Source organism: Hyla sarda, chromosome 5 (assembly GCF_029499605.1).
Source record: "Hyla sarda isolate aHylSar1 chromosome 5, aHylSar1.hap1, whole genome shotgun sequence".
NCBI lineage: Eukaryota > Metazoa > Chordata > Amphibia > Anura > Hylidae > Hyla > Hyla sarda.
Genome location: NC_079193.1, coordinates 12,416,583 through 12,440,052, shown reverse-complemented (window position 1 = coordinate 12,440,052; position 23,470 = coordinate 12,416,583). Strand labels below are relative to the sequence as shown.

The window sequence follows — 23,470 nt, the reverse complement described above, 5'->3', positions numbered from 1 at the left end:
ACAGGTTGAAATTTGTACACACGTTTTGATACAGTTTAGTCCGGTTTTGAGGAATCAGTTTTTCATCAAAAACCTGATATGAGAATTGTATTGCAAAAACGTGGCGTGAATGCACCTTCACAAAGATTCGGCACACGAGGGAGACCTGTGTTGATCATCCGTTTAGCTTATAGAGCGTTGCTCCCCAACCTGTGACTCTCCAGCTGTTGTGAAACTACAACTACCAGCATGCCTGCAGAGCCACACCGGTTAGTCAGGGCATTCTGGGAGTTGTAGTCTTGTAGCAACTGGACAGTCACAGGTTGGTCAGTGCATGCTGGGAGTTGTAGTTTTGAAACAGCCGGAGAGGTGTGGCTTAGCTGGGGCATGCTGGGAGTTGCAGTTCTATAACGTCTGGAGAGTCAAAGATTGAAGAGAGTTGTTATATAAAAGGTTGTCCAGACTTCATACGATTGTAACTAGAAATGAGCGAACTTACAGTAAATTTCGATTCGTCACGAACTTCTCGGCTCGGCAGCTGATGACTTATCCTGCATAAATTAGTTCAGCTTTCCGGTGCTCCGGTGGGCTGGAAAAGGTGGATACAGTCCTAGGAACGAGTCTCCTAGGACTGTATCCACCTTTTCCAGCCCACCGGTGCATCGGAAAGCTGAACTAATTTATGCAGGAAAAGCCATCAACTGCCGAGCCGAGAAGTTCGTGACGAATCGAATTTACTGTAAGTTCGCTCATCTCTAATTGTAACAAACCATTAGCTGGGAGAAGTCTTTTTAGTCCAGACAGGTTTTCTTTCTTAAAAATTTTGAGAAAAATAAATAATGTTAATTAAAAAGTTTTTGATCATACGGCGATGACTTTTCTGGTTTTACATAAGTCACGTTAAAGGGGTACTCCGGTGGAAAACTTTTTTATTTTTATATTTATTTATTTTTTTAATCAACTGGTGCCAGAAAGTTAAACAGATTTGCAAATTACTTCTATTAAAAAAAAAAAATCTTAATCCTTTCAGTACTTATTAGTTGCTGAATACTACAGAGGAAATTCTTTTCTTTTTTCCAAACACACAGTGCTCTCTGCTGACATCTCTGTCCATTTTAAGAACTGTCCAGAGTAGGAGAAAACCCCCATAGAAAACATATGCTGCTCTGGACAGTTCCTAAAATGGACAGAGATGTCAGCAGAGAGCACTGTGCTCGAGACCTCTGTGTTCTAAAAAGTAAATTATTTCCTCAGTAGTATTCAGCAGCTAAGTACTGGAAGGATTAAGATTTTTTTTAATAGAAGTAATTAGCAAATCTGTTTAACTTTCTGGCACCAGTTGATAAAAAAAAAAAAAAAAAGTTTCCCACCGGAGTACCCCTTTTAACTCTGAGCGTTTAACCATTATTTACTTCCTTATTTTCCCTCTTGTAGTCGGAGCCCTGTAAGTCTGATGCAGAGCTCCAAATCTCTTGCACATATATAGTTACATCAGTGTTTCCCAACCAGGGTGCCTCCAGCTGTTGCAAAACTACAACTCCAAGCATGCTGGAAGTTGTAGTTTTGCAACAGCTGGAGTCACCCTGGTTGGGAAACACTTGGTTTACATTCTATAATCCTAGCTTGGATCTTGCACCATCTTGAGTTCATATGTGGAATTACACCTCCAAAAACGGTCAGGCCGGTTAGACTGCGTCATGGCTGATAACAGGGCGTCTCTGGGGAGTGATGTGGTGGTGGCTGTTGCTTTGTGAATACATAATAAGTGCGATTATATGATCGGTTTGTGCTTAACCCTTTCAGTGTCCCGTACCTTATGCATTATCCTAATTCTAGTCGACCTTTTCCCTGCTAGAGGCATTCCTATGAAAGTGAATGGAAACATTTCCTCCATTTACTTCTTTTGATGTGCAACCATAATGCTGGCTGAAGCGGCGAGGAGCAAAGTTCTCCATTCTCCACTCACATCTAGAGCTGCATTTAAAGGGGTACTCCTGTGGAAAACTATTTTGATATATATACTGTAATGTATATATATATTAGGGATCGACCAATATAGTTTTTTAGGGCCGATAATCGGTGGAGGTTAGGGCCGATAGCCGATAACTGATACCGGAATATCGGTATAAGTTATCGGCTATTTATCCCCCCGCGACACCGCTGCAGATCATTGATTTAAAGCGGGTGCTTTAAATCAATGAACTGCAGTGGCTTTTGCGGTGCCATAGACCGCCACCCGCTTCTCTCCCCCTGCTTGTCCGGGGGTCCTCCTGAGTATATATATAATATATATAATATCTAATCCTTCCAGTACTTATCAGCTGCTGTATGCTCCACAGGAAGTTGTGTAGTGCTCTCTGCTGCCACCTCTGTCCATTTCAGGAACTGTCCAGAGCAGGAGAGGTTTGCTATTGGGATTTTCTCCTTGTTCTGGACAGTTCTTGATATGGACAGAGGTGTCAGCAGAGAGCACTGTGGTCAGGCGATAAAGAAATTTAAAAAGAAAAGAACTTCCTGTGGCGCATACAGCAGCTGATAAGTACTGGAAGGATTAGGATTTTTGAATAGAAGTAATTTACAAATCTGTTCAAAGGGGTACTCTGGCCCTAATACATCTCATCCCCTATCCAAAGGAGCTGTGAGTTCTCCGCAGCGCTGGAGGCTCCGAGTGGGAAGCGTGACAACCGCAGGGCCGGAGTATCATGACGTCACGACTCCGCCCCCCTGTGGCATCATGCCCCGCCCCCTCAATGCAAGTCTATGGGAGAGGGTGGAGTCGTGATGTCATGATACTCCGACCCCGTGCTCGTCCCACACGGAGCCCCCAGCACTGCGGAGAACTCACAGCTCCTTTGGATAGGGGATAAGATGTATTGGGGCCGGAGTACCCCTTTAAATTTATGGCACCAATTGATATTGATATAAAAAAAAAAAATAGTTTTCCACCGGAGTACCCCTCGTAAACTCCCAGAATGCATCAGGATTGTAATGCATTGAATTGTAAGTCTCTATAATAAGTCCATAAATCTTTATGGAGCCAGTTATCCGGCTATGAACAAAACATCCGAGATGGAACGTGGCCGAGCTTTGATCCTAATAATAAGCGATGATGGTTTTTTATTTATTTATTTATTTATTTATTTATTTTTATTTTTTATGGGGGGGAAATAGTTTCATAAAACTTTTTTGTACTTTTACAGGGAATTCACAATGGCAGAAATAGAGCACTTTGTGGACCCCAGTGAGAAGAATCACCCCAAATTTGGGAATGTGGCGGACTTGAACATCCTCTTGTATTCCTCCAAAGCTCAGCTTAGCGGGGAGTCTGCAAAGAAAATGAGGCTCGGGGACGCTGTGGAGCAGGTACGGTATTAGTATTATGTATGTTTTTATGTTTATCATTATTATTATTATTATTTTATTTAATTTTTATTAGTATTATTTCTATTTTTTTATTATAAATAAAAATAAATAAAAAATAAATACAGATAATAAAAATATTAATAATTTTAAATAATCCTAATAAAATATGATAAAAAATATATATAATATGTTATAAAATATATATATATATATATATATATATATATATATATATATTTAATTTTTTATTTTTTTTTGTTATCTTTTTGAGCAAAGATTTTTACTTACTGTGTGTCAGTTTGGCAAAGCAACCCGCATAGTACGATCTAATAGAATGTAACAGGGTGAAATAGGGATACATATTGGGTTTCTATATAGATCTCCTGTACAACCCCCCCATACAGTATATGGACTGCAGTGATGTCTGACTTTCCGCTTTGTCTCTGACCCCCCCCAGGGCGTCATTAATAACTCTGTCCTTGGATACTTCATCGGAAGGATCTATCTGTACCTCACTAAAGTTGGAGTCTCTCCAGAAAAGCTCAGATTCCGGCAGCACATGGAGAACGAGATGGCGCACTATGCCTGCGACTGCTGGGACGCCGAAACTAAAACCTCCTATGTGAGTATCAACATTTTTTGGATACGCCAGGTGGCCCACAAAGGGAGAAGTGCCTTGCACTGACTGCTTAAAGTGCACGAGACATGTCAAAAGTTTGGATCAGTCGGGCCCCAATCTTTCACAAGAACAAGCGGGGAGAAAGGCGCGTGGCTGTGACAATCCCATAGACTCACATTGTAAGCTTGTCTCTGTAACGTGACACAGAACCGGGAGGGAACAGGCTTACCAAGTTCTTGTGTGTGTGTGTGTGTGTGTGTGTGTGTGTGTGTGTGTGTGTGTGTGTGTGTAAAAAAAAAAAAAAAAAATATATATATATATATATATATATATATATATATATATATACATGTATATTAAATTTGAGTAGCTGTATTAGTCCAGTGATGCAGATGCCAATCAAAAAATTTCGCAGTATCTTTTAATACTTTTTTTTAATTCAACTAACAGCATATTGTAGAGACAAGCTTTCGGGATTCCTCCCTTAAGGGAGGAATCCCGAAAGCTTGTCTCTACAAAATGCTGTTAGTCCAATAAAAAAGGTTATTACAAGATACTGCGACATTTTATGATTGGCATCTGCATCACTGGACTAATACGGCTACTCAAATTTAATATATTTTTTATCTATTAATCTATAATCTTTAATCTATTATCTAATAATCTCTTATCTAATCTATTATCTATTAATCTATTATCTCTTGTGTATATATACATCTCAGAGATGTAAAAAAAAAAAGGGACATAAAATAACTGCTATTGCCAGAAATTGTTCCTGGAAGGTGTTCATAATTAAAAAATAAATAAATAAAAAAGGTCATTTGTTAATTACTTTAGCAACGGCTCCACCTAATGGTCAGTGCCCCAATTGCAGTGTGCACTATAGATTTTATTTTATTTTTTTCTATTTATTTTATTCATTTTTTTGGGTGAATGTTTATATATCTTTTCGCCCTCCTTCCCCGTAGCTGCCTATGGTCATTTCACCAACCTTCAGTACATCCAGAGGTCCACAGAAGTGGTGCTGGGGTTCCTGTGTGAAGACATAATTTTCTGGTTTCTTCTGATATCCAGAACTGTGTTATAGAATAATTACAATGTCTTCTTACTGACTGTGTCTCCTTTTCTTTTGTTATTCTAGGGATGGATAGAAATAGTTGGCTGCGCTGATCGTTCCTGTTACGATCTTTCTTGTCACGCTAGAGCTACAAAAGTGCCGCTTGTCGCGGAGAAACCACTTAAAGAACCCATATCCTTACTGAGAATTTCTATTTTTTTATTTTTTTTTTATTAAAGGGATATTCCAGAATGTTTTTGGACTATGCTACAGGGGCTGTAAAGTTAGTGTATTTCATAATATAGTGTCTGTATCTGTGTGTAATGGTTTTTCTCACAATTATTCTGTGATTTTCGCCCCAATATTTATTTTTAACATCATACAAAATGACTTAGGTCTCAGGTTTTCCCAGGTGGCAGTGTGGCCAAGACATGACATCACTAGTCTAGGTGTGCAAAGGGAGCCTGTCTGTGCTTCAATGGGTGGTGCGACCGCTGGATGAGAAGGAGATAATTCTGTAACTAATTAATTGTATTTTTGCAACAGCTTGAGGCACCCTGGTTAGAAAACACTGGTCTTTTGAATGGAATACAACTCATTTGTGTTTCAATGGGAGGGGTGGCTGATGTATGGGAGGGAGAAAAGTGACCTCACACTTACAAACAAGGAGCTATGGGATTTGTAGTTTGAAAGGACAAACTCCAACAGGAAATAGCCAGTTCACAAAATGATTGCCACAGCGTTATGGTTGACTCGGAGCATAGCCATTTAGCCCCTAGATAAGCACAGATCCTTCCTAAGCATGTCCATTACTGTCTGGCAGGTACGTACTAAAATCACCTTATGGTGGAGAACGCCTTTAATACCGTTCAGCCGTCTGATATCGGAGCTCCGCTAAGTGTTCAATTTCAGACTTGCTGACCGTTACCATTTAAATTTTACTCTATTGCGGCCGCAGAAGAGAATTAATGTATTTACAATGTAACTAATATATTGATCTATCAAGGATGTGTTCAATGTAGATACATTATAATAGAAAACATTGTAATCGTGTCATACCAGGTTGTGCCTGAAGATGGCGACAGAGCACCATGATAGTGTTTTGCTTCTGCTAAGTGACTACTTTAGGCCGCACTACACATCCGCACGTACGTTTTTTTTGGTTGTTTTTTTTTTTTTTTTTTTTCTTCTCTATTTTGTCCTTTTTCCTTAACTCCAGCGCACAAAACCATAAATGTCGTCCAGTTTGAGGCCAATAAGGGAGCAATCGGCAAAGCGTACAAGAAAGACGCTAAGCTGGTAATGGAGTATCTCGCCATCTGTGACGCCCGCTACGTCTCAGAGATGGAGAAGCTTCTGGAAGAAAAAGGGTGAGTGCCGCCTGGGCCAAGGATGTAGGGAAGTAGGGTGACCACATAGCAGTGGTCTCCAACCTGTCACTCCCCAGCGGTTGCAAAACTACAGCTCCCAGCATGCCCTGACAGCCGAAGGCTGTCTGGGCATGCTGGGAGCTGTAGTTTTGCATCCGCTAGTGATTGTCAGATTGGAAGAATTTTCGTTAACCCTTTTTTTTTTTTTCTTTTTTCTTTTTTTTTCTTCAATCTTAAGGGAATTCACTATTGAAACAGAAGGGAAAACTTTTAACCTGACGAAGGAAATGGTCAGCGTGAAGAAATTTCAGAAAACGATACATGGTAGGGTAATGGCTTAAAACATATATATATATATATATATATATATATATATATATATATATATATATATATATATATATATATAATTTTATTTTATATATAGATTTTTTTTTTTTATATATATATATATATGTGTGTGTGTGTGTGTGTGTGTGTGTGTGCATATTAGGGACCGATATCGAGTTTTTTGTTTTAGGGCTGATACCGATAATCTGTGACCTTTCAGGCCAATAGCAGATAACTTATACCGATATTCCGGGCGCTTTAAATCAATGAACTTCAGCGGCTTTTGCGGCACCAGAGACTGCCGCCGCCGTCCGGTTCTCTCCCTCTGCCTGTCCTGGGGTCCTCCATAGTCCAACCACCGCCGCCGCTGCCCCATTGCCTCCCCCATCCCCAGTTTTATAGTTACCTGTTCCCGGGGTCCACGCTACTTCTGGCTCCGGCGGCATCCTGAGCTGTCACTGTGCGCACTGACGGGGACGTCGCGTTGAGGACGTCACTCGTCATTGCGCTGCGCAGCTCGCAGGACACCGCAGGAGCCAGAAGTAGCCCTGGCCCCAGGAACAGGTAACTATAAAACCAGGCATGGGGGAGGCAATGGGTTAGCGGCAGCGGGGGTGGTCTCTGGCCGGGGAGGCGGGGCATTATCGCCATATCGGCAAGGTAATTGACGATGCCGATAATGTCCAAAGTCGTGAATCTCTTCCGATAATATCGGTCAAACCGATAATCGGTCGATCCCTAGTGCATATATATATATATATATATATATATATATATATATATATATATATATACATACATACATACATACATACATACATACATACATACAGTCAAGTTTCTAGAAAATGAAGTATTTCTCGCTGAAGGCAGAATGAGGCCAACAAAGAAAAGAACACAGCACCTACAGTGAAATATGGGGGAGGTCAGTGATGTTTTGGGTTGTTTTGCTGCCTCTGGCACTGGGGGCCTTGAATGTGTACAAGACATCATGAAATCTGAGGATTGCCAATGGATTTTGGGTCGCACTGTACAGCCCAGTGTCAGAAAGCTGGGTTTGTGTCCGAGATCTTGGGTCTTCCAGCAGGACAATGACCCCAAACATACGTCAAAAAGCCCCAGAAATGGATGGGAACAAAGCGCTGGAGAGTTCTGAAGTGTCAGCAATGAGTCCAGATCTAAATCCTATTGATCAACTGTGGAGAGATCTTATAATTACTGTTGGGAAAAGGCGCCTTCCAATAAGAGACCTGGAGCAGTTTGTAAAGGAAGAGTGGTCCAACATTCCGGCTGAGAGGTGTAAGAAGCTTATTGATGGTTATAGGAAGAGTGGCCCAACATTCTGGCTGAGAGGTGTAAGAAGCTTATTGATGGTTATAGGAAGAGTGGTCCAACATTCCGGCTGAGAGGTGTAAGAAGCTTATTGATGGTTATAGGAAGATAGTGATTTCAGTTATTTTTTCCAAAGGGTGTGCAACCAAATATTAAGTTAAGGGGCCAATAATTTTGTCCAGACCATTTTTGGAGTTTGGTGACATTATGTCCAATTTGCTTTTTTTCCTCCCTTTTTTGGCTTAGGTCCAATACACACAAAGGGAATAAACATGTGTATAGCAAAACATGTGTTACTGCAATCCTTTCCTGTGAGAAATACTTCATTTTCTAGAAACATTTCAGAGGTGCCAACATTTGTGTGTGTGTGTGTGTGTGTATAATATATATATTTTTCTATATATTCATGTATGTGTACATGTAATAATACACACATTCACACTCTGGTGGGTTAAACTGGGTTCAGTCCTCTTCTAGCTTTGTACTTATGGATTGGCACATTTCACTACTGAAATACTCTGTGCTGCTGGGCCTGGGGTGTTTTTATCTTTTCCACTATGTAACTCTGGGATTATGTGACTGATCCTCAAACCCTGTGCTGGTATACACTATGTAACCCTTTGTCTGTGATCTGCAATAAGATCAGCACACTCCTGTGCTGAAATACTCTGTGCTGCTGTGAACTTTTTTTATTTATTTTTTACATCATGACATGACCCCTGTCACATACAGCCCTGTCCTCGCAAACCTCAAATGAGTGGACAGGTCACTGCCCCGCACCCTCCAAAATATCAGCAAACCTCCTCTCCTGAACTACTCTGTGCTGCTGTGAATGATTCGCCACATTTCTCCATCCACCTCTTTACTACAGGACTATGCTCCACTCACACAGTCCCAAAAGCACAAAGTATTTCATTTTATTTTTATTTATTTTTTTACCAATGTTTTTTTTGAGTTTTGTAGCAAAAATACAGTGTAAGATAAATCAGTATATTATGGATGAAGTAATGACATTAGTAGATAAGTACCGTATTTATCGGCGTATAACACGCACTTTTTAGGCTAAAATTTTTAGCCTAAAGTCTATCTGCGTGTTATACGCCGATAAGCCGCTGCAGTTCAATGATTTAAAGCGGGCGCTTTAAATCAATGAACTGCAGCGGCTTTGCAGGTCCAGAGACCCCCAGCGCTGCCCGCTTCTCTCCCCCTGCCTGTCCTGGGGTCAAGAGCCCTGCTGCCGCCGCTTCTCTCCCCCGTCCCTGGTTGTATAATTACCTGTTGCCGGGGTCGGGTCCGTGCTGCTTCAGGCCTCCGGTGAGCGTCCCCTGCGTCGTTGCTATGCACTGCACGGCGCAATGACAAGTGACGACATTGCGTCTTGCAGCGCATAGCAACGACGCATGGGACGCTCACCGGAGGCCTGAAGCAGCGCGGACCCGACCCCGGCAACAGGTAATTATACAACCGGGGAGGCAACGGGGCAGCGGCGCCGGCAATGGGTGCCGCTGCCCCTTCTCTCCCCCTGTCTGTTGGCGCCGCTGCCACATTGCCGGCGCGGCTTCTCTCCCCCGGCTATCGGCGCCGGCACCGATAGTCAGGGGGAGAGAAGCGGCGGCAGCAGGGCTCTAGACCCCAGGAAAGGCAGGGGGAGAGAAGCGGCAGCGACAGCCTCTTAAACCCCCCCCCCCCCCCCCCCCGCCTTTCCTGGGGGCTTCTGCGGGGTCAGAAACAGTGTATCCGGGTATACGCATGCACACACACGCACCCTCATTTTACCAAGGATATTTGGGTAAAAAACTTTTTTTACCCAAATATCCTTGGTAAAATGAGGGTGTGTGTTATACCCCAATAAATACGGTAATATATTAAGTCTCAAATAATAATAATAATGTACAATCTTAAACATAAATTAGTAAAAGCAACAAATTTTCAATCATTAATTCTTTACAATAATAGGGTTTTCGTATAGTTTTAAATAATTTAAATACAAAATAACTATAACAAATTAGAACTATAGCAGCGCGACAGTTTTCAATATGAAATGGAGGGAAAATAGTTGTATCGTTTTGTTTGAATTACCTATTTATTGTATGTAAATCGTCTGAATTGCTTCTATACACTCTCCATATGTTGAGGATAGAATAAACAATTATAATAGGACAGTATTACATTCATTCAATAGGTGTTTTTTTTTATTTTTTATGGGAGACTATATAGAAGGACTTAAAGGGGTATTCCGGCCCTAAGACATCTTATCCCCTATCCTTTCGATAAGATGGCTGATAGCAGGGGGTGCCGTCGCGCCCCCTCCCATAGGCTTGCATTAAGGGGGGCGGAGCGTGATGTCACACGGGGGGCGGAGCCATGACGTCACAATACTCCTGCCCCGTGATCGTGATTCATCAGACCCGGAGTGATGTTCGCTCTGGAGGCTGATGATAGCGGGGGGCTGCATGAAAGATTGCAGGGTCCCTAGTGGTGGGACCCCCGCGATCAGGCATCTTATCTCCCTGCTGGTCCGTCGGGTGTAGCGCCGGAGGCTCGTGATGTCACGTCCACGCCCCTCAATGCAAGTCTATGGAAGAGGGCTTGACGGCGTCACGCCCCCTCCCATAGACTTGCAGTGAAGGGGCTGGGCGTCATCAGGGGGCAGAGCTATGATGTCACAAGCTCCCGACTCCAGCATTCGGAACAGTTTGTTCCAAACGCTGAGCAGCGGAGTACCCCTTTAAATCCCCTTCCTCCGGGTCTATTCTCTGCAAGTGTAATTTGCCTGAATAACCCTTTACCCAGAATCCCTCACTGCGTGCACACGATTCCCCTAAATAAATCCCATCCTGTGTGCCCCATTAGACGTTCGACTCCATTTCCCCCGTCCCCCCCCATACTAACCCTCCCCCGCGCTGTCCCTGTGCCCGTGTTCCCAGCCCTCGTGGCATTGTGCACCGGCTCCGTACGCCATTTATGATCAGGAGGACAAATAAGCCATTGAATGGCGCTGACCCCCACATCCCACGCTCGCCGCGCTCTCTCTCTTTTTCGCTCGCTGCAGACAAACATTTCAATGCGGCTTTTTACCAGTCGCCATGGAAACAGCCAGGGACAAGATTCGGGGTCGACATCAAACAAATCACAAAAAAAATGTAATAAAAAATAAAATTGTAAATCAATTGAAGCTCGAGAGACGAAGTTTATTCTGCGTTAAAGTTCCCATAGAAATTCTGAACCAATAGCTGCAGCCAAAACTGTTGCTGAACTACAACTTCCAGCATGCCAACAGGGTTGAGTTATATGTGATCATTGATGTAGATGGCGATTTGGATCTGCATCAGGACTCAATGACATCACTGCAGAGGGTGTGATGTCATCAGCATCTTAGTACGGCCTCACTAACTTCAGGTGGTTGTATCTCAGCCCAGAAGATATTTAAAGTAATTTTATCTGAGAAAAAAATGCCTCTTCCCCCTTATCAGGCTGCTTTCCTTCTCACCCAAACCTATTCACTCCTAAAAATGTGTATAATTCAAATGGACTGTTATCTCACTGAGTGATCAGGTTACACCCAGCTTTAGAAATCTATAGAAAGAGAAGGGGGGACCAGATTAATAGAGCTTTTAGGAGCTTTTCTGTGTCTCTGAAGTTACTCCCTTCTGCTCTCCTCTTCTTCCTTTTCTAGAGATTTCTAAGAGCAGGTGTAACCTGATCACTCAGTGGGATAATAGTCTATTTGACTTTTATCAATTCCTAAGAATGAATGATAATGAGTTTGTGCGGGCAATAACACTTCAGAGACACAGAGAAGCTGCAGAAAATTCTATGATGTGTTATTGCCCGCACAAACTCATTATCATTCATTCTTAGGAATTGATAAAAGTCAAATAGACTATTATCCTACTGAGTGATCAGGTTACAGCTATTATTAGATATCGCTAGAAAAGGAAGAAGAGGAGAGCAGAAGGGAGTAACTTCAGAGACACAGAGGCTGCAGACAATTCTATGAAGTTTTATTGTCTGCCAAAGCTTATCATTCATGTAAATATTTACGAAAGTCAGACTGGCTGTCATTTCACTGAGTGATCAGATTACAGCTGCCCTTAGATTATAGAAAGAGAGCTCAGAGAGCACTTATGAGAGACACAGAGAAGCTCCTAAAATCTCTAGTAAGTGTTATATCTCATGGGAGCTGGGTCGCAGTTTACACTGCTCAGTACTGCTCTAGAATGTCCTCTATGCTGCTTCTGCTTCTCAGTATTTGTTAGAGATATAGGGCAGGATCCCCTCTTCTATTTGTAGTGTATGGATACATCATAGCCGCCCATCTACACCCCCTAACTGCATACGCTGCTCAGTACTTCTCTATAATGTCCTTCATGCTGCTTCTCAGCGTGTGATATAAAGGAGCAGGATCCCCTCTTCCATTTGTACAGTGTATGTAGACATGATAGCAGCTAGTCCACACCCACTAACTGCTTATACTGCTTGGTACTACTCTTTAATGTTCTCTAAGCTGCTGCTGCTTCTCAGTTATAGAGAAACAGGAACCCCTCTGTGTACAGTAACTGGAGACAACATAGCAGCTAGCCTGTGCCCACTATCTCCAGGAGAAACATACTATATACAAGTTATATAATGGTCAGAAATAGTGTTGCTCCTCATGTACACACACGGTAGCTTATTCTGAACAGTTATGGACTATTTAGGTTATTTTCACACAATGGTTTCACTGGTCGGCTCCTTTGGTCATACATACATCTTCATACTCGCTCATTGACCCTTTTTCTCTCAATTAATTTTATTTTTAATTTTTTTTAGTGGAGGAAATTGTGCCAAATGTAATTGAGCCCTCATTTGGTCTGGGGAGAATCATGTACAGCGTTTTCGAGCACACATTCCAGGTCCGACAAGGGGACGAGCAGAGGACGGTAAGTAGATCGCCATCGATCCTGCATTATGGCAGAGAATATTAAGTCAATATGCTGTTTAAAGGGCTACTCCCCTGGCCAGAGTGTGGGTCAGCCACGCCCCCTCGTGATGTTACGCCCACCCCCTCAATGCAAGTCTATGGGAGGGGGCGTGGCTGCCGCCACGCCCCTCCCATAGAATTGCATTGAGGGGGCGGGGCCAGCCCGTGCACAGTGTTTATAATTAAATGTGCCGATGCTGGCCGGTGGACTACCCCTTTTAAAGTAATTTTCCTAATCTTCTGTCATAACATCTACCATACGGCTTGTCACCCAGCTTTTCCAAACCCCTGTATAAAACATATGACTAGTTATTGTTCGATGCAGAGTGACCATTTCCAAATCACACACTGTATGTCAGAATTGAAGGTGGATGAAGACTGATATGTGGGAAATAAGGGACTATACTGGCAGCTGCCAGAGGGAGAAGGGGCAGTACAGCAGAGAACTCCCACATGGGAAGTAAGAATGGTTTATACAGTCAGCTGCCAGAGGGAGAAGGGGCAGTACAGCAGAAAACTCCTACATGTGAAGTAAGAATGGATTATACAGTCAGCTGCCAGAGGAGGAAGGAGCAAAGCCTATACTGTTACATAGCATTAAAGCGGAGACAACTCCTTCTACATCAGAAATAAGAAATAATGATACTGTCAGCTGCTGCTGCTGGTGGTGGTGGTGGTGGGGGGGGGGGGGGAGGGGGGGAGGCAGTGTTTGAGCAAGAATATGACCGTACAGCGGAGATGAAACCTCTTACATGGGAAGCCAAAAAAAGGACTATACTGACAGCAGCCAGTGGGAGAAGGATCACAACTTATACGGTAATGTGCCAGTATGGCAGATACGACTCCTTCTGTAGGGGAAGTAAGAAGGGACTATACTGTCTGCTGCCAGAGGAGGAAGGAGCAGAGCCAAGACTGTAACATGGCAGTACAGTGGAAATAAATCCTTCTGCATTGAAAATAAGAAGGGGTTATGCTCTCAGCTGCCAGAGTAGGAAGGAGCAGAGCCTATATAGTAACATGGCAGTACAGTGGAGACAACTCCTCTTATATAGGAAGTAAAAAGGGACTATACTGTCAGGTGGGAAGGAGCAAAACTTGTACAGTAACATGGCAGTACGGCAGAGGTGACTTTTTTTTTAGGGGAAGTAAAAAGGCCTCTGTAATAGCATGGTAGTATAGCTAAGAAAACCTGTACAGGGGAAGAGAGGAGGTACTATACTATACTATCAGCTGCCAGAAGGGGGGTGAAGACTGATTTGACACTGCCACAATCAGCGGGGTGCCCTAGGATTCCTACCGTGTATTTTCAATGCATATTTTATTGTGGGTTTGTGGAATAGTGACATTTGGTGGTGCTCATCTGCATGCATTGCATTTTTCCACTTGGATTAAATGTATTATGTATGGCAAAATGCACGCAAAAAAATGCAGTGGGTTAAAAATCATTGTGGGACACCTAATAGAGCTTTCCGTAGCATCTGTTTCTCTCAAAAGGAGATGTCCGGTGCAGACTTTTCCTATTCCATCCTGCCCAGGCTGAAAAAAAAAAAAAAAAAAGAGAAAACAAACTTTCACTTGCCTTCCTATGTTCCCCCGGAGCGCCTCAACAGCTGATTGGACGGCCGGGCTGTCTGCTTCCTGCTTCCCTTGGCCCAGTACGTCACACAGCGCTTCAGCCTATCACCGGCTAAGTCGGGACATCTCTGCAGCCGTAAATAGGCTGAAGCGTCGTATGACGAACCGGGCTAAGGGAAGTATTAAGTAGACAGCCCGGCCGACCGATCAGCTGTTGCGGAGCTCCTTGAGAATGTAGGAAGGTAAGTGAAAGTTTGTTTTCTCTTTTTTTGCAGCCCGGGCAGGATGGAATAGGAAAAGTCCGCACCGGACATCTCCTTTAAATTCATCATTCACTCTGAAAAATTTAAGTCAGATGGACTATCATTTCACTGAGTGATCGGGTTACAACTGCCCTCAGAAAATTGTAGAAAGAGGAGGAGGAGCAACTACAGAGAGACACAGAAAAGCTGCTGAAAGCTCTAGTAAGTGTTATATCTAATTTGGGAGCTAGAGTCACTAATTACACTGCTCAGGACTGCTCTATAATGTCATTCATGCTGCTGCTGCTCCTTCTCAGTGTGTGTTATCAAAATATAGGGCAGGATCCTCTCTTCTATTTATACAGTGTATAGAGACATCAGAGTAGCTAGTCTACGCCCACTAGCTGCTTACACTGTATAGTACAGCTTTGTAATGCCCTCCATGCTGCCAGGGCTAGTGCAGGGATTTTTGCCACCCTAGGCGAAAGTTAATATTGCTACCCCCCCCCCAACCCCATCTATTGTGGCATGCCCCACTGTCACAAACCCCCTCACCTAACTACTAGGGTGACACACTGTAACAACCCCCCCTCCCCATGTAACCTCCTTACTCTTAGGGTGACTCACTTTAACAAACCCCCTCCTTATGTAATGTCTCCATACTATTGAGGTGACACACTGGGGAGGGGGAGTGGCGGAGAGACGGATATTATAAGTCACAAGTGCTGTCAGGATTCTGGATGGACCTCAGAGGAGTGCTGCATGCAGTGGTGCTGCGCTCCCCTTGCAGACTGAAGAATGCTAATTATTATGGTGGTGGGGGTTGGCTGGGGGGGAGGGTAGTTGGTTAAGTGGGAGTGGTGCTGACTGTCAGCAAGTGGTTCAGAGCAGCAACCCCGGCGGGCAGAGCAGCACCCCCCTCAAGAGGGCACCCTAGGCGGCTGTCTATAGGCGGAGCCGTCCCTGCATGCTGCTGCTTTTTCTCAGTGTAAGTTATAGAGGGATTGCGCAGGATCCCCTCTTCTATTTGTAAAGTCTATATATACATCATATAGTGCTGGGCGATATGGCCTAAAATTAATATCACAGTATTTTTTTTTTTACTATCGCGGTATCATGGTATTACCGCCTGTCCACCCCCACCCCGCGAGCCCACTAGCTGTGTCAAATGTGCCCCCCGTGAGCGCTACAATCACCGCTAGCGGGGTCCCTGTACCTACTAGCGGTGTCATAAGAATTCCAAGCGCGGCTCTGTTCCCCGTCCCTGTCAGCTCTTAGGGTACGGGAACAGATTTAAAAGCCTCGTGCGCAGCTAACGTAGTACTGCGCATGCGCAGTACTACGCAAGTAGCGTAGGGCTAACGCTAGGCTCCTAGCGCTGCCTACGTTAGCCCTATGCTATCTGCGTAGTTCTGCGCCCGCGCAGTACTAAGTTAGCTGCGCGCGAGGCTTTTAAATCTGTTCCCGTACCCTAAGAGCTGACAGGGACGGGGAACAGAGCCGCGCTTGGAATTCTTATGACACCGCTAGTGGGCACAGCGACCCCGCTAGCAGTGGGGATTGATCGTGCTCATGGGGACACAGTAAATGGATTAGCCGCGCTGGGCTCTACAATTCATCTGGAGGGTGGGGGAGGGGCCGGACCGGTATAGCGGTATGGGCAAAAATCCATGACGTGGGAGGAAAAAAAAACGGTATCCGGTTCATACCGGTATACTGCCCAGCACTAACATCATAGCAGCTAGTCTACACCAACTTGCTGCTTACACTGCTCAGTACAGCTCAATAATGTCCTCCATGCTGCTGCTGCTGCTTCATATCAGCTAATCTATACAAGTGACAATGCAGATGATATAATTCAGTCAGTAACTCTTTTTCTTTCTCTCCTCTTTTAGTATTTTAGTTTTCCAGCTATCGTAGCGCCATACAAGTGTTCGGTGCTTCCTCTAAGCCAAAATCAGGAGTTCATGCCTTTCGTTAAGGAGCTGTGTAAGTGTCTGCAGACGCCATAAACCCTTCTATTTTATCCAGCCTCTGAGCTACAGGAACACAATGACCTCCTGTTACCCGGAGAGTTAACTGGAGAACAGCAGAATTTCGATCCGTATTACTAATAACTCTCCTTTCACTCTGCAGCTGAAGCTTTAACCAGGAACGGGGTGTCGCACAAAGTAGACGACTCCTCCGGATCCATTGGGAGGCGCTATGCCCGGACGGACGAAATCGGCGTCGCCTTCGGCATCACAATAGACTTCGACACGGTGAACCGCACGCCGCACACGGCCACTCTCAGAGACCGCGACACGATGCGACAGATCAGGGCCGAGGTGAGCGTTGTTCTTTTTTCGAGGCTTCACTCCATGTCTGTCCTCTTCTTGGCCACGCTTAGTCATGTGATCATGGTCGCAATAACATGTCACATGGAAACAGTGTAGAGCAGTTTTCTCCAAACTGAACATGTCCAGATGTTGCAAAACTGCAACTCCCAGCATGCCCGGACAGCGTTAGCTGTCCGGGCATGCTGGGTGTTGTAGTTTTGCAATATCTGGAGGGCCACAGTTTAGAGGTCGCTGGTGTAGAGTAATAAACTCCATCTTTGTTAAAGGGACAGTGACCCAGAAATGACAATGGCGGAAGGTTGCTGTTACAGGTTTGAGAAGCGCTGCTCCTTTTTAAAGGGGTACTCCACCCCTAAACATTTAATCCCTTATCCAAATGATAGAGAATAAGATGTCTGATTGTGGACCCCTGGGACCCCTTGCGATCTCCGGCGCGGCATCCTAGTCATGCTGTGCACAAAGCAAATGTCGCTCCGTGCTGGATGAAGGGGGACCTAAGCCGTTACGCCGCCTCCCATAGACCTAAGTGGAGGGGGCGTGGCGTGATGTCACAAACACAGAAGCTCCAAGCTTCCGTGTTCAGAACGCCGCGGGGAGTTTAATGCCCCTTTAAGAACAAATAGTGGATTATTTGTGGATCTTTAATACCGTTCTCCATCGTCTTCCAGGTTTCTGAACTCCCAGGGATCGTCCGAGACTTGTCAAACGGTTTCCTCACTTGGACGGAGGTGGAAAAGAAATATCCAGTGTTTGAAGGACAAGAGACCGGAAAGAAAGAGACGACGGAAGAGTGACGGGACAGCGCAACCACTTTTTACCGTTAATATTAAGCCTTTTATCGAATTGACAATTAAGGGAACAGGTGTCGTACGATGCTGCGGGGGGCGCCCTCTGATACGGGCCCTACCATTCCCAGTCTCTGTCATTAAACAGTGTATGATGCTCATTGCTCTGTCTGGTTGTGTGCCGTATAGTTGTCACCATTGGGAAATGTGAGGATGTGATGTGTCCCCCGCCCGTCCCCCGGTGCAGTGCGATCCCTATAACACACATCAGAGTACAGAATGTGCCGGGGTCTGTTTGTACTTATCAGAGGTTTATATATTTAGTGTTCTTTATTATATAACTAGAACAGTTCTAGAGGTGAGCTGGGGGGAGAGAGACAGCGAGGAGAGTGGGCGGTAAGAGACGGGCAGGATGAGATACAGTACAGGAGGAGGCAGGAAAAGAGACAAGGAAGGGAGAGAGGCGGCAGGAAGAGAGACAGGGAAGGGAGAGAGGCGGTAGGAAGAGAGACATAAGGAAGGGAGAGAGGCGGCAGGAAAAGAGAGGCGGCAGGAAGAGAGAGACAAGGAAGGGAGAGAGGCGGCAGGAAGAGAGAGACATGGAAGGGAGAGAGGCGGCAGGAAGAGAGAGACAAGGAAGGGAGAGAGGCGGCAGGAAGAGAGAGACAAGGAAGGGAGAGAGGCGGCAGGAAGAGAGAGACAAGGAAGGGAGAGAGGCGGCAGGAAGAGAGACAAGGAAGGGAGAGAGGCGGCAGGAAGAGAGAGACAAGGAAGGGAGAGAGGCGGCAGGAAGAGAGACAAGGAAGGGAGAGAAGCGGCAGGGAGAGAGAACAGGAAGGGAGAGAGGTGGCAGGAAGAGACAAGGAAGGGAGAGAGGTGGCAGGAAGAGAGACAAGGAAGGGAGAGAGGTGGCAGGAAGAGAGAGACAAGGATGGGAGAGAGGCGGCAGGAAGAGAGAGACAAGGAAGGGAGAGAGGCGGCAGGAAGAGAGAGACAAGGAAGGGAGAGAGGCGGCAGGAAGAGAGAGACAAGGAAGGGAGAGAGGCGGCAGGAAGAGAGAGACAAGGAAGGGAGAGAGGCGGCAGGAAGAGAGAGACAAGGAAGAGAGGCTGCAGGAAGAGAGACAAGGAAGGGAGAGAGGCGGCCGGAAGAGAGACAAGGAAGAGAGAGAGGAGGCAGGAAGAGAGAGAGGAGGCAGGAAGAGAAACATGGAAAGGAGAGAGGCTGCAGGAAGAGAGACAAGGAAGGGAGAGAGGCGGCAGGAAGAGAGAGACAAGGAAGGGAGAGAGGCGGCAGGAAGAGAGAGACAAGGAAGGGAGAGAGGCGGCAGGAAGAGAGAGACAAGGAAGGGAGAGAGGCGGCAGGAAGAGAGAGACAAGGAAGGGAGAGAGGCGGCAGGAAGAGAGACAAGGAAGGGAGAGAAGCGGCAGGGAGAGAGAACAGGAAGGGAGAGAGGTGGCAGGAAGAGAGACAAGGAAGGGAGAGAGGTGGCAGGAAGAGAGAGACAAGGAAGGGAGAGAGGTGGCAGGAAGAGAGACAAGGAAGGGAGAGAGGCGGCAGGAAGAGAGACAAGGAAGGGAGAGAGGCGGCAGGAAGAGAGACAAGGAAGAGAGAGAGGAGGCAGGAAGAGAAACATGGAAAGGAGAGAGGCTGCAGGAAGAGAGACAAGGAAGAGAGAGAGGAGGCAGGAAGAGAAACATGGAAAGGAGAGAGGCTGCAGGAAGAGAGACAAGGAAGGGAGAGAGGCGGCAGGAAGAGAGAGACAAGGAAGGGAGAGAGGCGGCAGGAAGAGAGAGACAAGGAAGGGAGAGAGGCGGCAGGAAGAGAGAGACAAGGAAGGGAGAGAGGCGGCAGGAAGAGAGACAAGGAAGGGAGAGAGGCGGCAGGAAGAGAGAGACAAGGAAGGGAGAGAGGCGGCAGGAAGAGAGAGACAAGGAAGGGAGAGAGGCGGCAGGAAGAGAGAGACAAGGAAGGGAGAGAGGTGGCAGGAAGAGAGAGACAAGGAAGGGAGAGAGGCGGCAGGAAGAGAGAGACAAGGAAGGGAGAGAGGCGGCAGGAAGAGAGAGACAAGGAAGAGAGGCTGCAGGAAGAGAGACAAGGAAGGGAGAGAGGCGGCCGGAAGAGAGACAAGGAAGAGAGAGAGGAGGCAGGAAGAGAAACATGGAAAGGAGAGAGGCTGCAGGAAGAGAGACAAGGAAGAGAGAGAGGAGGCAGGAAGAGAAACATGGAAAGGAGAGAGGCTGCAGGAAGAGAGACAAGGAAGGGAGAGAGGCCGCAGGAAGAGACAAGGAAGAGAGACAAGGAAGGGAGAGAGGCGGCAGGAAGAGAGAGACAAGGAAGGGAGAGACAAGGAAGAGAGGCTGCAGGAAGAGAGACAAGGAAGGGAGAGAGGCGGCCGGAAGAGAGACAAGGAAGAGAGAGAGGAGGCAGGAAGAGAAACATGGAAAGGAGAGAGGCTGCAGGAAGAGAGACAAGGAAGAGAGAGGAGGCAGGAAGAGAAACATGGAAAGGAGAGAGGCTGCAGGAAGAGAGACAAGGAAGGGAGAGAGGCCGCAGGAAGAGACAAGGAAGGGAGAGAGAAGGAAAGGAGAGAGGTGGCAGGAAGATAGATGAGGAAGGGAGATAAGCGGCAGGAAGAAAGACAAGGAACGGGGAGAGGCGGAAGGAAGAGATATTGAAGGGAAACGCATAGAAAGATACAGAGGGTAGACCGGCAGGAAGAGAGATAAGGGAGAAAGGCATGCAGGAAGTGACGAGAAAGGGAGGCGGGCAAAAAGAAAAGGAAGGAATGAAGGTGGACAGGAATAGAGATGAGAAAAGGAGGTGGGCAGAAAGAATGATGGAAGGGAGAGGGCAAGAAAAGAAGGCGGCCAAAAGTAGAGGTAAGGGAAAGGAGGTGGCAATACAAGAGACTGAGGAAAGGGGAGGCTGCAGTAAGATGGAAGGAAAGGTGGCAGGCAGGATTATAGATGGGCAGGAACAGACACAGAAGTAAGGTGGGCAGGCGGGAATAAAGATGGAAGGGTGGCGGGCAGGAGAAGATGGGCGGCAGGCAGGAAGGGAGGAGGAAAGGAAGAAGGTGGGCAGGAACAGAGACTGAAAGAAGGGAGGCGTCAGGAAGGAAGAGACACTTCTGGCAAATCTGTATCCTGTTGGCTTTAGCATCGGGCAAGTGTCAAGCTACAAAGTTTCCGACAGATTAAAACCTGTATCCTGGCACCGGACCAACATCAGTTACTCTTTAAAGGGGTACTCCAGTGAAAAACGTATTATTATTTTTTTTTTTTAAATCAACTGGTGCCAGAAAGTAAAGATTTGTAAATTACTTCTATTTAAAAATCTTAATCCTTCCAGTACATATCAGCTGCTTTATACTACAGAGGAAGTTGTGTAGTTTTTTCCAGTCTGACCACCGTGCTCTCTGCTGAAACCTCTGTACATGTCAGGAACTGTCCAGAGCAAGAGCAAATCCCTATAGCAAACATATGCTGCTCTGGACAGTTCCTGACATGAACAGAGGTGCCTCCAGCTGTTGCAAAACTACAACTCCCAGCATGCCCAGACAGCCAAAGGCTGTCTGGGTATGCTGGGAGTTGTAGTTTTGCACCCTGGTTGGAAAACACTGGTTCAGATCTTAGGTGGATTTGTCCTTTTAAGCTTGATGTCTTACTCACACTGAACCACCAGGGGGAGCTCTTGTTCCTCCAGCTCGGCGCGCCCTCTTATATTAGAAGCCGTATTGTGTCGCGCGCTATAAATGGTTTTATTTCCATTCACATTTGGAATAATAAAAAATAATGTGTCGCTTCATAATGATTACAGCAAAGAGTGCGCCGATTCGGGGGCTGCATTGGCAGCTCGGCTCCCCTGGGGCGTTCTCAGAGTAAATGGGATTCGTTGCATATTGATGCGGCGCGGTGTTCGTATGTGTGTTTGTGCCTTGTTAGTACATTATTCATCTGGTAAAGAAGGGGCTGCCGACCGAACGGAATACATTAGAGGAACTTCCACCCCGTCACGACAGCATCACCGGAGAGATGGACTCCTCCCCCAGGGACACGAAACCTGAAGCCTAAAGAGGTACTCCGGTGGAAAAAACATATATTATTTTTTTAATCAACTGGTGCCAGAAAGTTAAACATATTTGTAAATTATTTCTATTAAAAAAATCTTAATCCTTACAGTACTTTTTAGCAGTTGTTTGCTACAGAGGAAATTCTTTTCTTTTTGAATTCCTTTTTTTGTCTTGTCCACAGTGCTCTCTGCTGACACCTGATGCCTGTATCAGGAACTGTCCAGAGCAGGAGAAAATCCCCATTGTAAACCTGGACAGTTCCTGACACGGACAGAGGTGTCGGCAGAGAGCACTGTGGTCAGACTGGAAAGAACTACACAACCTCCTGTGGAGCACACAGCAGCTAAGTACTGGAAGGGTTAATATATATATATATATATATATATATATATATATATATATATATATATATATATATATAATGTCCTTTACAAATCTGTATAACTTTCTGGCACCAGTTGATAAAAAAAAAAAAAAAAAAAAAATGTTTTGCACCGGAGTACCCCTTTAAATGGGCACTGTCAGATACAGAAACTTTTGATATGTTGTAAAGCAGTTGTCTTCAAACTGTGGCCCTCCAGCTGTTGCAAAACTACAATTCCCAGCATGCCCAGACAGCCGTTGGCTGTCTGGGCATGCTGGGAGTTGTAGTTTTGCAGCAGCTGGAGGGCCACAGTTTGAAGACCGCTGTAGTAAAGCATGTATAAACAATAGGTTTTGCAATTGCTTTGATTAGAAAATTTTCAGTATTTCATAGTGAAAAATCCCGTCAAACTGCCCCCCACCCCCCCGCCTGCTCTGACACATACTAGTCCTGCTGTGTCCATGAGTCATCACCTATGTCATGGACACACTTCCTTGATTGACAGCTGTGAGCGCAGGGAAAAATCCTCCCACTGTCAGCTTGTGTCCCGCTACTGTCAGTGAGGACATGCTGGGAGTTGTAGTTTTGCTAATGCTAGGGGAGATGTGAACAGACAGCATACTGAGGGAGGGGGCGGAGACCTGCACAGTGAGGCCACGCCCCTTCCCTGAAAGGAATTCAGACTAGTCAGCTAAATTAAGTGTAATAAAATAAATAAAGGTGCTAGACACATACAAATTAGATGTACATGGTCAGGATTAGGTACTGAGTGATATATATATATATATATATATATATATATATATATATATATATATAAATAAATGTTGGATCTGACGGGTCCCCTTTAAGCTTCAGGTTTCGTGTCCCTGGGGGAGGAGTCCATCTCTCCGGTGATGCTGTCGTGACGGGGTGGAAGTTCCTCTAATGTATTCCGTTCGGTCGGCAGCCCCTTCTTTACCAGATGAATAATGTACTAACAAGGCACAAACACACATACGAACACCGCGCCGCATCAATATGCAACGAATCCCATTTACTCGGAGAACGCCCCAGGGGAGCCGAGCTGCCAATGCA

At 45.5% G+C, this 23,470-nt stretch overlaps 1 protein-coding gene across 2 annotated transcripts in view; it reads left to right on the top strand.

Moving 5' to 3' along the window:
* The window catches only part of GARS1 (glycyl-tRNA synthetase 1), a 48,311-nt gene extending 30,196 nt beyond the window's left edge, over window positions 1-18,115 (top strand). For both annotated transcript variants that reach the window (XM_056518869.1, XM_056518867.1), the window contains exons 9-17: window positions 3,180-3,342; window positions 3,800-3,964; window positions 5,103-5,211; window positions 6,244-6,388; window positions 6,627-6,712; window positions 12,863-12,972; window positions 16,726-16,819; window positions 16,967-17,157; window positions 17,838-18,115. In XM_056518869.1, coding sequence (XP_056374844.1) covers window positions 3,180-3,342; window positions 3,800-3,964; window positions 5,103-5,211; window positions 6,244-6,388; window positions 6,627-6,712; window positions 12,863-12,972; window positions 16,726-16,819; window positions 16,967-17,157; window positions 17,838-17,963 — 1,189 coding nt within the window. In that variant the 3' untranslated portion in view covers window positions 17,964-18,115. The remainder of the gene's footprint in view (window positions 1-3,179; window positions 3,343-3,799; window positions 3,965-5,102; window positions 5,212-6,243; window positions 6,389-6,626; window positions 6,713-12,862; window positions 12,973-16,725; window positions 16,820-16,966; window positions 17,158-17,837) is intronic.
* The last annotated feature ends 5,355 nt before the right edge of the window (window positions 18,116-23,470 follow it).